We start from the raw sequence: 17,505 nt of genomic DNA on the forward strand, positions 1-17,505 counted from the left end.
TACGTTAGGAAGCCATCCTTTTCACCTGAGAACCTTTTTTTTTTAATTTTTTTTTCAACGTTTATTTATTTTTGGGACAGAGAGAGACAGAGCATGAACGGGGGAGGGGCAGAGAGAGAGGGAGACACAGAATCGGAAACAGGCTCCAGGCTCTGAGCCATCAGCCCAGATCCCGACGCGGGGCTCGAACTCACGAACCGCGAGATCGTGACCTGGCTGAAGTCGAACGCTTAACCGACTGCGCCACCCAGGTGCCCCTAAAGACATGCTTTTTAAGTAAACTGACATAAGAACTGGCATTCCTCCTTAATGGGTAAAGACTTCTATCATCATCATACCTCCCAACCACTACAGAACAGAACCCAAAACCACATGGACCCTGACAGAGCAGCCTTAGTCACCGCCACTTGCAGAGGAGGAAACCCACACACGAAAAGCGACGCAGCGCCATGACCAGCAGAGCAGGATGTGAATCCGTGAGTTTGGATGCCGCTCACTCCGGGCAGGTGGCGTCTAACCTAATCTCACTGTTCCTATTACACCACCTCCTCCCCTTTGTCTGAGGTGCTACTACTGCCCTGGGTCTTTATTCCCTCTCATAGTGCAATCCCTGCACTCACCAGCACCTGGCTGTCATCATCTGTGGCCCAAAGGGAGGCCGATGTGCGTCAGGAGGTAAGAGCAAGGACTCCCCCGAGGGCTGTGGGTCATCACTGCCTGCGTCCCGGTTCTGACCTCCAGAGCAGATTCCTCTCTGAATCTGCCAAAACCTGAGCCTGAGAACATCCATCTACTACTGCCCTGGAGGGAAAAACTAAAAACACTCCAAGAACCAGTATGGCACAGTTGGCTTGGGCCCAAACTGACAGCCAAGCTCACAAGCCTTGCCCCTGGTGGGATATCGAGCATGCTGCAAGAAACGTCTGGAGGTCCCTTTCTCAGCGTGGCACCCTCGGGGCACAAAGCTAGATTCAGTTTGTGAGGATGAGCCAAGAGAGCTGTGTGAGCCCTGTGCAGATGGGCAGGATGGACACAGAGGACGTCACGGGGCAGCCCCTGCAATGGAGCTCCAGCTACTAGACACCAAGCCTGGGAAGTGATGCAGCAGTGAGGGCCGAATGCCCACGTGGCTCTCTCCAGGCTGGCTCGAGCGCTGCAGACCCTTTGCCATCTCTACAAATGTTCACTCACACATACTTAGAGACCAAGTGAGTCTTACATACTAAAGCCCAGGTTACGGGGTCCCAGAGCAGACTGGCAGTCAGGGTGGAGGGAGGAGTGCTCTGGAGTCTGCCCCTAGGGATTAGCGTGGTGGAGGAAAGTGCAGGAAGACATCCACAGTATCTCGTAACAATCCCTTTACGTGTGCAGAGTCTAGATCCTTCTAATGCAGCTTTTAGTAAATCCACTTTCTCCCTCAGAGCTACACCACGTCCTCTTCACAACTGGCCAAGCCTGCAAATAGATTAGGGAAGGTCCACAGCTCCCTCTCAATGGACAGTACCTTATTTCAGAGGCCCGGGTGTCATTCCAAACACGTCGGCCTGACCCTAAACCTTTACGGCAGGAAGCAACGACCCACAGGGGCCACCCTGCCTGATGGATCAGGGCATTCAAGCAGCCCATGGGTTCCCTGGGGATCACATTTGACAGTGGGTCAGTTGGTTTTAGTATTTCATGAGACTGTAAAGGAACCCGACTGTTAAAACCATTTGCAATGCCAGAGAATGGCAAGATGCTTGAGACTCGAGGCCCTCTCGAGCTCCTCCGAGAGCCAGGCTTGCAACAGGAAGAAAGATGCCAGCTGCAGCCCACCGAAAGGTGGTGATGGAACAGGGCAAACTCAATGGAAGAGAATGGAATTCTACTCCCAGATCCTGCAATGACCTGTTTGAATTTTTAGTGACTCACTTCAACTATCTCGGTCTTCTCCAGTAGCAAAATTAGTGCAGGAGGAGAAAAATCAATCCTCAAGTGACACCCAGGACAAAAGTACCTTTCTGGTCAGAAAAACAGACTGACTCTCTTCACACACCTTTTAGTGGGTCACTTTATAACCGTCCACTAGAGAAAACAATCATCTGCAAAAGCTGGAAAATACAAGACCCAGGGTTTAAAAACTGCTAAGGAGAATCACATTCCAGTGATGTACCTTAAGCACCCCTGTAAGTGGGTGAGGAAGCTGCGGGAGCTGGCAGGGCTAAGGCAGCCCTCAGAAGATGATTATGGTCACTTCCCTGGGATGCTTGGGAAAACCAGGCAGGTCCAGCTAATGTGGAATTAGGTGGCTACTGGCACCCAGGGGAGACCCATCCACATCCATGCTGCTCCCTCTTCCTGCTGCCCTGCTTTCTAGAAAGGTGTGAAATCCGGGATGCCTGGGTGGCTCAGTTAAACATCCAACTCTAGGTTTCGGCTCAGGTCATGATTTCATGGTTTGTGAGTTTGAGCCCCAAGTCGGGCTCTGGGCTGACAGTGTGGAGCCTGCTTGGGATTCTCTCTCTCTCTCTCTCTCTCTCTCTCTCTCTCTCTCTCTCTCTCTGCCCCTCCCCAGCTTGCTCTCTAAGTAAATAAATAAAAACTTTAAAAAAAAGGTGGGAAACCCCTGTTCTTCAGAGGCAGGCTGCGTCTTGGTAATTAGCCTCCAGGAACAGGGAGAGAGACTTCCAGCCCCTGGCTGGGGCTGAGTCATCGAAACTGCACAACTGCACAAGGCAAGCTGGAAGGGAAGAAGACTGCATTCTCAGGGGCCTCTGGTCTTTCCTGGGATCTGCCCATGAGGAGCCTGGGCCTCGAGGAGATCATGGGAACAGGCTCGAATTGCAGGGAAGAGTAAAAGAGAACATCTAGATACCGGCAGGATGGGCAGCTTGGGGTGCCCTTGCAAATCACCTCTAAAGGCCCCCAGAGGGGTGACCCCACTGCAGTGCCTAACCCTTCACACCCCCCAGCAACAGATGCAAGGGTTCTCCCTGGCACCCAACCAAAATCCTTCCTGCAGCTCTCTCCAAGAACACTAGACTATTATAACGCAATTAAAACGAATCAATATGCTGCACGTATTCAGAGGTTTGGACTCTTTCTTCCTTAGGATACTTTTAGGCCCCACTCATACAGTACTGAAACTGTGGGAACAAACTCAGCACAGCGCTGAGAATTCCCGCTGCCATACAACAAGACCCTGTGTACCTGGCTGTAAAGCACAGGCTGCGATTTGGACACCAAGGTTTTAGTCCTGACTTGACAATCATTTATGGCCATTGGAACCATCTCCTCACCTTGCTGTGTATCAGTTTCCCAACCCAAATGGACAGAAAAAAAGCTTCCCCTCTCCCACGGATTCCCTTATCCCAACCCCAGCAAAGTCAATATCCCTAACCATGACCGTGGCAGAGGAAAATAAGGACTGGCCAGCAAACCCAAGGCAAAGCCACAGGAAAGGGGCCTCTTGTCTTTTGAAGACAGCTGTCTACCTTTGACATCCGCTGTGGGAATTAATCACCAAGGTGCGGTTCCATCCGACCTGGTCTCTCCCTGCCTCCCAGATTCTACCCATTCTGCCGGTTGGGCTGTGCACTGGGAATAATTCTGTTGGCCTACCTGAAGGATTCCTGAAAGGAAAAATTTTTGTTGTGTCGTGTTGTTAATGCTAACATAACATCATCCCAAAGACGAACAGACATATATTTTAGATAGTCTACAATTTGCTCCCCTCTGCCTCTGCAGGTAACAGAGGTCTGGCTGATTTCTGCCAGGAGTTGCTGTGTGTTCCCAGTCTCTGGAATGTTCCTGTAGAGTGCTCCACCTCGACCGGCTGGGGTCACCACCCACTCAGCAGGAGGATCCTTAGGTGGGCAGCAGTGGCGAGCACTCTTTAAAGGGGAGGAAGGTGAAATGAGAAAGCGGGAGGGCAGAAAACGGTTGGGGTGAGCTAGGTGAGACAAGGGGAGAAATGCTTCCTCCTTTTCCTTTAACTCTGATCCGGGACTTTTCAGGAAATTAAACACCGAGACTATTAGCATCAGATAGAAAACAGATGAGGTTAAGACATCGCAATACTACAACAGATTCCCTGGGCAGGCAGAGAGGGGACATGTGTAAGCAATCACAGCAGTATTTCTGGAAAAGACCTTTTATGTTTTTAATACTTAACACTTCATAACAGGGACTAATAGGCAGGATAAAAAGAAGGCTGCTCAAAAGGCAACTTGGGGGATGAATAATTTTCCAGACAACAGAGCTGGGGGGAGGGAAACTCCTCGGGCTTCAATTCCTCAGCCCTCCCACCTTTGCCCTCCCTCCTCTGCTCACCAGAGTTGCTGATGGTTGGGGGAAGCTGGGTGGGAGGATGGCATGAAGGGGCTGACAGCCAGATGGGGCAGTCCCCACTAAAGAAGCGGGTGATTGTTAGAGCGCCGCACCATGGCGAGGGAGGGTGGCACACCCACACAGAAGAACCGGATCTGGGTGGAGAGCCTGGAGAGAGGGGTAGGGGCAGGTACTGTCTGTGATTGGCGCAGGAGGGGTCCTTCCAAAGGGACCTTTGCCTTCCCCTAACTATAACCTCTGATTCCTAGCTGCCCGGAATATACAGCATGACTGATCCTCCTTCTCCCTCACATCTCTCATCTCTAACTTGGGAATGGCTATTCCCCACTTGTCTGCCTAGAGAATAAGAAGAATAAGTTAAAGATGACACCCCCCCCCCCAAAAGAAAACAGCCATGATGGCACGGATAGTAACACACTTATTCAGCAGGGACATTGGATTGGAGAGTCAGAGGTGTTCCAAGCCTCCTCCCTTTAATTGTGGCAGTGTCATCACGGGCAAGGTGCTCACTCTCTCTGGGTCTCAGTTTTCCCACCTATAAATTAAGGAATTTGGATGCCAGTGTTTCTCAGCTGAGGCCCTTTCATCATCGGAGGTGGGACAATGCTTCTGGGCGGGACTTCTGGATAGACTTCAGGATGGTGAGCACTGTGGGCTGTCCAAGCACTAAATGCCAGTATGAGCACCCCATACACACAGTCATGTCAATGACCAGAAATGGCCCTCACGTTTCCAACACCTGGAGGGTAGGGGGCTGTGGAAGAGCTGCTGAAAAATATTTAATCAGGTAAACAGGACATTTGGGGCTAGCCCCACACCCACCCACAGTCTCCTGTGCCCAAGCACTCAGTGTGGCCCAGGCTGGCTTACCTTTCTGTCATTCGTGTCATCCCCTGGGCTGTCATATTCACCCTGTAAGACAGGAGGGATGGCTGCATCAAGCCAAGGGAACTATCAAAAACAGAGAAAGGATTTTCTTTTCCATCTTCTAGCGTCACCCCTTTCTGTAATTCCCTTTGGGGGAAAGTCAAAAGCCTGACACGGTAAGGAGGCAATGTTCAGTTTTGTTAGTCATCAACATTTGCCATGTTTCCTCTGGACAGCTTCTCGCACAAAGATGCTCCCCTCCTAGGCGTCTGCCATCAGCCTGTGCCTCCTCGGAGCAAACGCAATGGCAGAGGCCGTGGCCAGCAAACGGTGTGAACTCACCCTGCGCCAGGGCACAGCGCCCCCTGTCCACAAGCGGCAAAACCTAACAGCATATTTGCCCACAGCCAAGGTATGGGGGTGGGAGACTGCCATCTGGAAACTCCTTCGGGTACTCAGAGGCCCCACCTCCGCAGTCTCATTGGGCATGACTGTGTGACCCATGGGAAAGAAGTGACCGGTCAAGGAGCAGTACAGTCGTGAGGGCACCTAGGTCAGGGGCCAGGCAAGTTCTTCACAAAGCGTCTCGAAGAAATGTCATTGCACTGTATCGTGGGATGTTTATAACATGACTCTCAGTCAAGGAAAGCTTTACTTACAAGTCCGTCTGTTTTCTCTACTGAACCAAACAATAGCAAAAGCAATTTTGACAGATTGGCTTCAACATTGTTAAATATATTTTTTTGAAAAAACCTGATACTTAATATATAGTTGCCTATTAAGGATGAGGAATTTCACACCCACACAAAATAATCACACACAAAATATCACCTTCAGACTTTTTCAGGGTCTGACCGCCCAGGATGTGTGTTACCTGGGCCTTCGACTCTCCTTCCACCGCCACCCACCCACCTTCACCACCACCCTCTCCCATCATACACTGGCATGCCACGTCTGCCTTCCCAAAACCACAGGGCACGTGGGGAACACTCCCACCAAAGCCGGCTCATCCCGCCATTGGGACAATACCCGGAGAGGCAGTTGTGGGGATTACTGTCCACCCCAAGGAGGCCGGATTCGGCCCAGGTGTCTGAGCGGCGTGACTCCCTCACGCCTCGCCTGCTGTGTACTCGGCCACCATGTCCCCTGCGTTGCACAGCCGTTTGCAGACTGCGCGGAAAGGATACTTACGTCATGAAGAGGGTAGGCAGCCTCATAGATGTTGTTGGCGATCAGAGAGTTAATGCCTGTGGAAGAAAGGAAGGTGAAAATGGCAACTGTAGGGCAGGAGTTTCTGGACCTCACCTCTGTCTGTTGGAAACAGGCACTGCGTGCTCCTCTGTCACCCCTCAATCTACAAGTTTCTGTGGAGCTTTAGTTCTTAGCCTAAGAACAATATTTTTACTTCCCAAAAACAAAGTTATGTTTCAGTATCAAATATACTCTCTCAAACCTCATGCTTCCCCTTTTCTCCTGCCCCCCGACCACCACAAAGTCTCCGCTACCACCATCAGGTGACACTACCTGTGTTCAGTGACAGCACAGGAATGACTATGGATTACTGTCATATGATCAGGAAAAGTATATGTCATAGCATCCCACAGCACGTTATCAGAACTCATTTCCGGTGCCTTCCCATTCCGTCCCAGAGTAGTGCTGGTCTGCCTCCCGGAGGTAGAGGGCCATAGAGCAGTGGTTCTCAAAGTGTGGTCTGGGGAACCCTGGGGGTCCCCATGACCTTTTCAGGGTGCTCCGAAGGTCAAAACTAATTTTATAATAGCACTAGGACATTTTTTTGCTTTTTCCCTCCTATTCTCTCATGAGTGTACAGTGGGATTTTGTGACATGGGGTGGCATCATCCCCCTGACAGCAAATGGAATGTGTGTTTGTGTATCCTTGGGCTTTAAAAATTTCCTCAGTTTTGGGGTCCCCGGGTGGCTCCGTCGGTTAAGCATCCGACTTCAGCTGAGGTCATGATCTTAGAGTGTGTGAGTTTGAGCCCTGCATCAGGCTCTGTGCTGACAGCTCAGAGTCTAGAGCCTACTTTGGATTCTGTGTCTCCCTCTCTCTTTGCCTCTCCCTCACTCGCTCTCTCTCAAAAATAAACATTAAAAATTGTTTTTTAATTTCTCAGTTTTAATTTCTAATACAATAAATATTGACTGATATAACCCACCAAAACAAAAGCCCTTTGGATGCTCTCAATAATTTTTAAAAAGTGTAATGGTTTCCTGAGATCACAAAGTTTGAGAACCACACACGAGATTCACTTTTTAATCCCGACAGTATTTCACACCACATGCACATAGCAGACCCTACGAAATATATGCTAAATGAGTCAATGACTCTGTCCCTATAACTCCGGTATAGTCACAACAGAGAACTTTCTGCTCAGGACAAAGGCACTGTTATTTACTTGTTTCATTCATGGTTTTATTCAGAGACTATAAAATGGTCTGTATGTTCTGACTCAGGATAGTCTGTCCTGGGTCACTGGCTCCCATATGGGAGACATTATATCCCACCAACCCTAAGTACCGACGACCCTACCATGTGAGGATGCACGTGTAATCACGGAGGGGGAGAAGGAGGGGTAAGCTCTGGTTCATGGGGATTTCCCTTGTCTCAAACACACATTCTGCTCTGAACCATTCTTTGCAGAGAGACTACAGACAGTTGTGAGATGAGAAGAAAATTGGTTTGGGAGGAAAACATGTATCACGTGCAAATGCTAAGTAATGTGCATTTGCACGGCTCTGGATAAATGACAAGGATGGATAACAAATCTAGACAACATTTTCCACCTCCCCTTCCCAAGCGATACCCCACCCACATACTGAGAGACCACAGAGGCTCTCAAACAATCCTCTCTCCTCATCGGCCTCCTCTTCTTCAAACCCTGCCCCTATTCGCTTCATTTTTAGGGCCCCGGAATCCAGGAGGACCAGCCATAGGCCCCACGTAGAAGCAGAGGCCCTCGGGAGACTGCAGGGGGCGCTCTGGGAAGCGACCACTCTTGTAGTGAGTTGAGAGCCGCCGCATCGCCAAAGGACCAGTCCTCTCCTGATTTTAAGTTTCCTCTTTGGCATGAACATAAACCACCGGAAATAACTTTGGGGGCTGGGGGGGAATAGACAGTGGGTAAAAGGGAGTGCGGACGGGGAGGGGTGCCCAGGGGGTGCTGAATGAGCTGCAGATCTGTCTTACTCACAAGACTACAATTTCACTCTGAGCATCATTAATCAGTTCAAGAGCCATAACCACAGCAATGTGAAGCCACCCTACAATAATCAAGGGGAGGAGACCCAAGTGAGGAGGGGGGTGGGGGATGTTCCAAAGCTACAAAAGGGCTGTCCACATGGATAGAGGCTGAAGCATCACAGGCGGGTGGAGCTCTAAACTAGACCGCACCCTGTGCACTACCCCCACCCAATCAATCCCTGCACTCACACCCATGGTAACCACAGCAGCAACATACACCCTGAAGACAGCCCCCAGCCTGCCTGGAAAAAGTTAAACAGGTGTGGAAATCTCTGCTGTGCTGGGCACTGAGCACAGCAGCCGAGTGTCTGACAGCATTAAGCTGACCACTTGGACTCAGGGGTCCTGCTGCCAGATCCTCAGGAGGATCTAAATCACTGGAGGTCTCAAATGAAGCTTCCCTTGCACCACGTGCCTGGAACAGGCAGCTCACTTCACTTGTGGGATGTTGTCTGCCCCTTGTTGTGTGTCTCCTGAAGGCTTACAAGGTACCCAAGGTCAGAGAGCATTCTCCCCTCACCTGTATCTCTCGTGGCACCTAGTACACTGCTGGGAACACAGAAGGGATAATGGTGGGTAAGAGCAACCAGCCCCATGGCTAAACGTATCGCAGTATCTCTTCCCATTTATCACAGGCACCATCTTCTTCACTACTCCAATTTTCTATGGCAACCTATGCTGATGAAGAACCTTTAAACTCTAGTCAATTAGTCCATTTCCTAGAAAGGAAACCCAACCAATGGTTCTTTGTCTTGGGGCCAATACAATTCAGTTCATCACACCGGAGTTGTCCCAACCAGATAACCAGAGCCCCAAAATGCTGTACATGATGTGTCTCTGTCCTCCAGGGCTGTGTACCTCCTTTTTCCAGAGGGCATCAGACGGGCGATTCCAACCAGTGGCTGCTACAGAGGGAGGCAACAGCACATAAAAGAAAAAGAATGGGGAGGGTGGGGGAGGCAAGTTGAAAATAACTATTCAGCCACAACTTCACCCAAGAATGGGAACTGCTTTGGCCTCTTGGGTCACCCACAGACTTCAGAAACCAAGATCCTACCCCCAAACAAGCATGGAAATCAGTTTGAAAGAAGAAGAAAATAATCAAACGTTTTTTAAAAAGGAGTCTCTGCTTTGAAAACTGAAATTCTGAATTTTTTCCTCTCTTTTCAGCAAAAATGAGCTAATTGGTTCCATCATGCACCATTCCATCTGGCCATAATGGCAAAGCTTTCTTCTTCAGGATCACATCTAGTCTTTCCTCTCTGCTCTAGACCCAGGGAGACAGAGAAAGAGAGACCTAACCACTCATCCCACTGCCCCCAGAAGCAGGGCCAGCAAGAAGGAGAAAGCACAGAGGACACTGTCCTTTCCCTCTCCCCACAAAGAGAAGCAGTGTCTCGGCTCAAACACAGCACAGCTCACTAGGGACCCCCTCACTGATCCGTACGGTCCCTTTGAGTCACTAGGTTCTTCATATTTCTTGTTTTTAGAACTATGATCCCTAAAGGAAAGGGCTCATGCTTCCCCTCTGCCCAACACCAACCACAGCTCTGCACAGACTGACCCGGCCAGGCCTGGCAACGCTGTCCCTTGGCATCATCCATCCAGAGGGTCAGGGCCAAGGAACAAAGCAGGGTGGGCTCAGGCTCCAGGACTGGTACCTAAAACACACACTTGGAACACAAAACCCGAGGCCTAGCATTTAGCTTCCAGGACATCTCTGGCTTCCCGGACACAAAGGATCAACCAAAGCACAGTTTATGGTAGGCCTCCCAAAGAGAGCCTCATTAAATCTATGAGTGCCGCTGGGTGATGGGGACTGCGGCTCTATTCCCTCCAGGCCAAACTCAAAGAAAACTTTCATCCAGCGGGACAGGTACTTAGAGGGATGGGGCTGAACTCTTGAAAACCCATTTGGTTTTGATTCCCCCCAGAACAGGGACCAGTCCGCCCGGCATCTGCTTTCATCCCCCTACTCCAGCCGGACGTAAATCTAAACCAGAGGCCCCAGACGGTGCATTTAACAGAGACTATATTTACCCATCACCAAATTGTCTTGACGTGTGCTTAATTACTTAAATGCCTTTAATCCCAAGCCTTTTCTTCTAACAAAATATAAACCAGTTCAGCTGGATGAATGATAAACCAGATGTTTACAACATACAACTCAGTCTGGCTTTGGTCAAAATAATTAAGACATCGTCTCCTGAGTGGGGAGGAGAGAGTCCCAAAGCGTACATTTGTTGAAATGCTCTGACACCAAAATGTCTATGAAAATGTAGTCCCATCAATCTGTAATTTTCTGTCCAAGAAAAGGCAGCAACAACTTCCATACGAAAGGAGTAGAAAAGGTGTCTCTCTCTCTCCCTCTGACGTGGTCAAGGGGGCTTGTGACTCTCTCCATAGTAAAGTGTGCTTTAAAAGGCATATAGCCAACAATACTGCAGTAATGCTCTATGGTGACAGAGGGCCACTACACTTATCATGGTAAGCACTGGACCACGTGCACGACTGTTGAATCACGATGTTGTACACCTGAAACTAATAGAACGCTGTATGTTAATGACACTTCAATTTTTTAAAAAAGGCATTCCATGAAAGGGTGAATTTGCAGAGCCCTGGCAGGTGACCTTACATGATGTTGATTAAGGAGGCATCGTGGCGCTAAGGAGGCACCGCCAAGTTTCGCCAGGCCAAGCCCACTCAGACTACCACCACCACGCAGAACCCAAATTCATGAATATATTCGGTCGTGGAACACTGTGCACATTCGTCCATAATCCCTTCACTTCCAGGGGTGAATAAGAGGGAAAGAAGGTTGCAGAAGGCACAGAAGAAACCCCCACAAATATAAATTAGACCATCACCAAATGCCAATCCACCCATACTTTTTTAAGGTCAGTAACCCTTTCTTTACCTTATTATACTTGTTTTTACCCTCCTGCCCATCCTTCCGCCACAGGACAAAAAAGGAAAAAAAGAAAATAGAAAAAAGAAAGTCCACAAGGCCCTACTGCTGGCTAGGACAAAAGGTACTGAATGCTAAACGTCCATATGACAAATGTTAGAAAAGTAACAGCAACAATTAGGCCCTTCACAAAGATGACCTGGTTATCATTGGGTACTTCAGAAAACCAGTGGCCACATCCCCAGAGGACAGAGCATTCTGCATGATTCTTTCCAATTCCCGGATGTGAATAGAAGCCTGTGGCAGCCAGCCCAAAGTCATCTTCATCTAACTTTAGAGTTCCTAAGAATCACCTGGGTAGCTTGTTAGAAATGCAGCTTTTGGAGCCCTGCCCCCACCCCCCACCCCCCCCCCACCCCCCCCCCACACACACACACACAGAGTCTGACTCAGCAAATCCTGTGTGGGATTTGGAGAGCCAGGGCTTTCCGAGGTACACCAGGGGTTTCGGATGCCAATGGACCGTGGCCACACCTAAGCAATGTCACCCAGGGCTTCGGGCAAAGGAATGATGTAGGAATGCAATCTTTTCTCCCAACCATGCTAGCCAGTGGTCCTGAATCCTCCCTGCCTTTACCTCCCCCTCATTGTCTTCTCCCATGGTCTTTGAGGTCCGTAAACATCATACCACCTCAAGTCCTGGCTATGGCCCAGGACCTGCTCAGTGTGAATTTATAGAAGAGCCAGTCCCCTCTCTAAGCCCAGCTGGCTCTTTTTTTTTTATTTTTTAATGTTTATTTTTGAGAGAGAGAGAGACAGAGACAGAGATAGAGACCATGAGCAGGGGAGGGGCAGAGAGAGAGGGAGACACAGAATCCAGAGCAGGTTCCAGGCAGAGCTGTCAGCCCAGAGGCCGACACAGGGCTTGAACCCACAAACTGAGAGATCATGACTGAGCTAAAGTCGGATGCTTAACCGACTGAGCCACCCAGGCGCTCCAAGCCCAGCTGGCTCTTATGGAAAGGAGACCATGTTGTTCCTTTGAATCAAAGTTGATGCTGGACCTGGAATTAGAAGCTTCAAGCACACTGTGGGGTCTCTATGTTACAAGAGGAGAAAGAAATGGGTCCAGTGAGGGAATGTGACTTGACCTAAGTTTCTCAATTTGCTCGTCCCAGAACTGAAATGCCACCTGCTTCTCCAGTCTTGCTGGGCATGTGCCTATCCTCCTTTTGCTCCTTCTAGATACACATTCACCCCTTCTCTATCTGACATGAATGGGCTCCCTTGCTCTCTGGCTTTCCATTGGGTTCAGCAGGTCAGAGGGAATTTGGACCCCTGACCTCCTCCCTGAATAGTCACCTGCTTGTCCCAATGGGTCTCCTCTACCCAGTTCTGTCCATCCATGTTCCAGTAACCTTTCTCTCACCTTATGGATCTGGAGCTAGGAACAGCTTTACTGCTCTAATTCCAGGCATCCCCAACTCCCTATCCACACCTTTATAAATGGTATCTCAATTATTTCTACCTTAAATTATCCTATTTTGAGAGTGTCATTTGTTCCTGTTGGGACCCTGAGTCTCGGGAGTGGCTTCCATCATGTCTCCTGTATTATTTGCTCTCCTTGCATGCATCTGTCTTTCCAGACAGCCACGTGGCAGCCTATTTCCTCTTCTCCTCAAATATTACCTCATATGTAAGCCCCATAAGAGCAGGGATTTGTGTCTGTTGTGTCTGGTTGATTCACTACTCTATTCTTTATATATGAATGACACATGTAGATGCTTAATAAATAACCATTGAGTAAATGAATGGATGCTACACTGGGAAGACCTCAGCTTCCATTTCTCTGTGAAACCTTTCCCAGATAACTTCATCCATTTATTCATTAATTTAATTGAACTTAATTTAATTAATTTAAAGAGAACTGAAGAAGAGCCAGGGCACCTGGGTTCTAAATCTGGCTCTAAATCTCTGATCTTGGGCACCCTGTTAATTTCTCAGTTGTGAAATTACATAATATTTGCTGACCCTATTTTGCACGGTGGCTTCAAGGATCACATGAGAAATAAGTGTGAAAGTGCACATGTGCAAGGGGTCCTTATTATTCTGGTTACAATAATACCTTATGTGTTCAGAGAGCTCTTATCTGCTTATCTCAGTTGTCACAACAGAGAGCCCAGAAGAAAGAAAAAGTACCTCAGTCTCACAAAACCCATTCTCTAATGTTGCATGCCGTAACCACAGCAGAATCCTCAGACCCTCCCTCAATTCATTTTCTCTCTTTGCTCCAAATTCTAATAAGCTGCTTTTTCTGTCTCCCAAACAGCAAAAACTGAAAGAGCAGAATTCAGAGAAGGAGGTTACCAGAGTCAAAAATTCAAGATATCACAGAGTATGGGGCAAAGAACCCTAATAATACTTTGGGAATCCTCGAGGAAACATTTTAAAAATTGATGTTATTTTTTTTAATTTTTATGTAATATTTATTTGTTTTTGAGAGACAAAGTGAGAGAGAGACAGAACATGAACATGGGAGGGGCAGAGATCGGGAGACAGAATCTGAAGCAAGCTCCAGGCTCTGAGCTGTCAGCGCAGAGCCCGACGCAGGCTCGAACTCACAAACTGTGAGATCATGACCTGTGCCGAAGTCGGACGCTCAACCGACTGAGCCACCCTAAAAACTTCTGTTCTTAGTGATGATCCTGAACCATCCAAAAAAAGTTACATATGCATTTATATAGAAGATATACCTTGATCTATTCTACATAAGAAAGCAGAGAATAGCATGAGAGATTTTAGAAAAATTTCTGTACCAAAAGATGTTGCTGAGGATATTAAGAGCTAAACCACTAACCATACTCCCCTTTCACTTGGTTCAAGGTCAAATTTGCAGCCCCAACTGTAGGAACTACAGGCCCTTATGGTTTAAATATTTGTATTCCATTTCCCCCCTAGTTTTGACATTCTATTTTAATTTGTGTTTTTCCTGGTTCTTATTTCTTTATTTATTTATATTATGCTGTTTTATTGTTTTTCTTGTAAGCCACCTCAAAAATTTTGTGGAACAAGACGGGAATATAAATAATTCCATACATGCAACTCATATACAGCTTCATGCTTTGCAAAACTAGGCTCTCAAAAAAAAAAAAAAAAAGTATTTTCTACAAAGAAAAAAGTGATAATACTAAATGACCAGGAGTGTGTCTGAGTTACTATTATCTCTAGTATATTTTCCAGCTTTGATTCCAGTCTTTCTTATTTTTGCCATCTTCTAATTCCCTTTGTAATTGGGTACAATGGCAAAGGAATGAAGCTTTGTGAACTGGCCACAATAATGACCATATAAAAAGTAATTCCAGGGGTGAAGGATCAAGAAAAATACCTTGGAAAACAATTCCAAGCACTGTCCTGTTCTCCCTGTTCTCTTCTTTTTATGAGGCAGATTCCTCTGGAGGAATCTAAGTCAATTCTAGTCATTTGTGCTTCTCTATAAAACCAGAGAGAAGGGCAATAAAATCAAAATTTACCCCATGGCTCAAAGGGCCATGTTATCTTGAGGCCTCTGAGTGTCATTACATTCCTCATTTTTTCTGATCTTCTAAGTAAGATGGTACATTGGCCAAAGAGCTTAAGGGGAACTTGACTTTCCAACACAGAAGACAAACAACTTGAAAATCAGCCTGGGGGTTCTCTTCTGCTGGGAAACAGAGAAGTTCAGTCATATGTCCCTTGTTACAAAGCTAGTAAATCAGCAGCAGCTACTGCTGAACTAACAGACTTTTGGATGGGGGTTAGGGCTTCAATGTTATGGATTGGGGGGTGGGGTGACACAAACATCAAGTTCATAACAGGTAACTATTAAGAGGTTTGGATTTTATCTAAGGGAAATGTGGATCTATTTTGTCATTTCAAGCAGACCAGTGAAATAATCAGATATGCATTTTTTTTCAACGTTTATTTATTTTTGGGACAGAGAGAGACAGAGCATGAACGGGGGAGGGGCAGAGAGAGAGGGAGACACAGAATCGGAAACAGGCTCCAGGCTCTGAGCCGTCAGCCCAGAGCCTGACGCGGGGCTTGAACTCCCGGACCGCGAGATCGTGACCTGGCTGAAGTCGGACGCTTTAACCGACTGCGCCACCCAGGCGCCCCAGCAGATATGCATTTTAAGAAGCTCACACGGGCTGTTAATTTTACGTTATAGGTTAAAAATGGGTAAAACTAGGGTTAAGAAGACCTTTTAGTGGTTGGGATAATAAATTCAAGAAAAAACACAGTTGATATAGAGTAGGGTAATGGCTGTAAAAACTCAAATTGTGTCTAGGGGCACCTGGGTGGCTCAGTCCATTGGGCAACCGACTTCGGCTGAAGTCATGATCTCACAGTCCATGGGTTTGAGCCCCGCGTCGGGCTCTGTGCTGACAGCTCAGAGCCTGGAGCCTGCTTTGGATTCTGTGTCTCCCTTTCTCTCTGCACCTCCCTGGTTGCACGCTGTCTCTCTCTCTCTCCAAAATAAATAAATATTAAAAAAATAAATAAAAAGAGTCAAATTGTGCCTATTTCATAGATGTTCACAAGATCAACCCAATAGCACTTTGTTACAGTTCCAGGCTTGAGAAATTAAGAACTAAAGTTCACTGAAATTTGGGGTACATGGATGAGAGCTGGGTTGTCCCCCCAAAGGGAAGTCTGTATTTTTTTGGTTTACGTTGTGCTTGAGGTTCCTTCAGAGCATCTGCATGAAGACACAGAGTGTGTAGTTAGACATTTTGTTCTGAGAATCTAGAGAAAATATAATTCATCATTTCATTTTTATAATGCCCATGCTTAAAGTACAGAAATCAACAATGGGTTCCCCCCACACACAACTGGTAAAATCTGCCAGATATTTATTTATTTTTTATTTTTTTAAATTTTTTTAATATGAAATTTATTGTCAAATTGGTTTCCATACAACACTCAGCGCTCATCCCAACAGGTGCCCTCCTCAATGCCCATCACCCACTTTCCCCTCCCTCCCACCCCCCATCAACCCTCATTTTATTCTCAGTTTTTAAGAGTCTCTTATAGTTTGGCTAACAATGGGGCTTTAAAATTTATTTGTATAGTGAGTTGTTTAAAGTTTAACTTAAATTAGAATAGCACTAAAGAAGAGGCTTTATAATATGTTAACCTCAGTTTTCCTTCATTTTCAGCATTTTGTAAGTGCAGGAAAACTGAGGCTAACAGACACAATACAGCCTACCAAAATCTAACCAAATTTAGTAGAGACAGAACTTGAACTCATTTCTCCACGTTTCCCTGCCAAGACCCCTAGCAGAAGTACCTGGGTGTTTTAGGACCTAAGGTCCAATATATGTTAAAAGAAGGTAGGCTCTCCCTTCCAATTCAAATGCCTATAAATCAGTGGCCAGATGGCTACTGCTTCTGTAGTAACAGACTTTAAAGATTCAACCTAATTCCACCTCTAGTTCACAGCATCCCAAAGGTATTGGATATAAGATTTGGAGCAAAGAAACCCAAGTTCTAGACCCATCTGACAATGACTCAGTATGTGACCCTGGACAAGTCACATGTCATCTCTGTCCCCATTTGTAGAATTGCTGACATGCCAACTTTCCCCTGAGCTACGAAATGAATACTGGATAATTTATGTTGATACTTAGACACACACACATGGAAGTTAATTGCTTCCACCTCTGTGTTCCCTCTTCACTCTGTACATGTCTCTACAGTTGTACCTAGCAGATTAGCTCATAATTATTTATTTACATGACTGCATAGCTAAACTAAGAGCCCTCAAGGCTAGAAATTAGGTCAAATTCATCTTGGCATCTCTCAGTTTCTATAACATCATTTGACACAGACAAGGTGCTCAATAAATGTTTTCTGAATGACAAAAAAGAAATTTTTGAAAACTATTCAACACAACAAAATTCTTAAGAAGTTTGATTTGAGACATCACCAAAAAATTCATATCCTCAAATGAAAAAGAAAAAAAACTTCAGTGTTAAAGTAGAGGATCCCTAATGGCCTTTTGACAACCCAGAGACGGTCTCTCAAAATAAACTTCAGTTTTCAAGGACTTCCTAGTTTACAAGACAAACTAACAGCTCAATCTTCCCAAAGACTCTGC

The 17,505-nt window shown here is 46.9% G+C and overlaps 1 protein-coding gene across 1 annotated transcript in view; it reads right to left on the reverse strand.

Moving 5' to 3' along the window:
* ANO2 (anoctamin 2) overlaps positions 1-17,505 on the reverse strand; it is a 312,785-nt gene that overhangs the window by 208,074 nt on the left and 87,206 nt on the right. Inside the window, exons 7-8 of the mRNA XM_047066263.1 lie at positions 6,388-6,443; positions 5,200-5,241 (exon numbers count right to left, since the gene is read on the reverse strand). Of these exons, the coding sequence (XP_046922219.1) occupies positions 5,200-5,241; positions 6,388-6,443 (98 nt within the window). The remainder of the gene's footprint in view (positions 1-5,199; positions 5,242-6,387; positions 6,444-17,505) is intronic.

This window comes from Lynx rufus, unplaced genomic scaffold, assembly GCF_022079265.1.
Source record: "Lynx rufus isolate CCGP_SWC_20201006 ecotype Redwood Valley unplaced genomic scaffold, mLynRuf1.p SCAF_7, whole genome shotgun sequence".
Taxonomy (NCBI): Eukaryota; Metazoa; Chordata; class Mammalia; order Carnivora; family Felidae; genus Lynx; species Lynx rufus.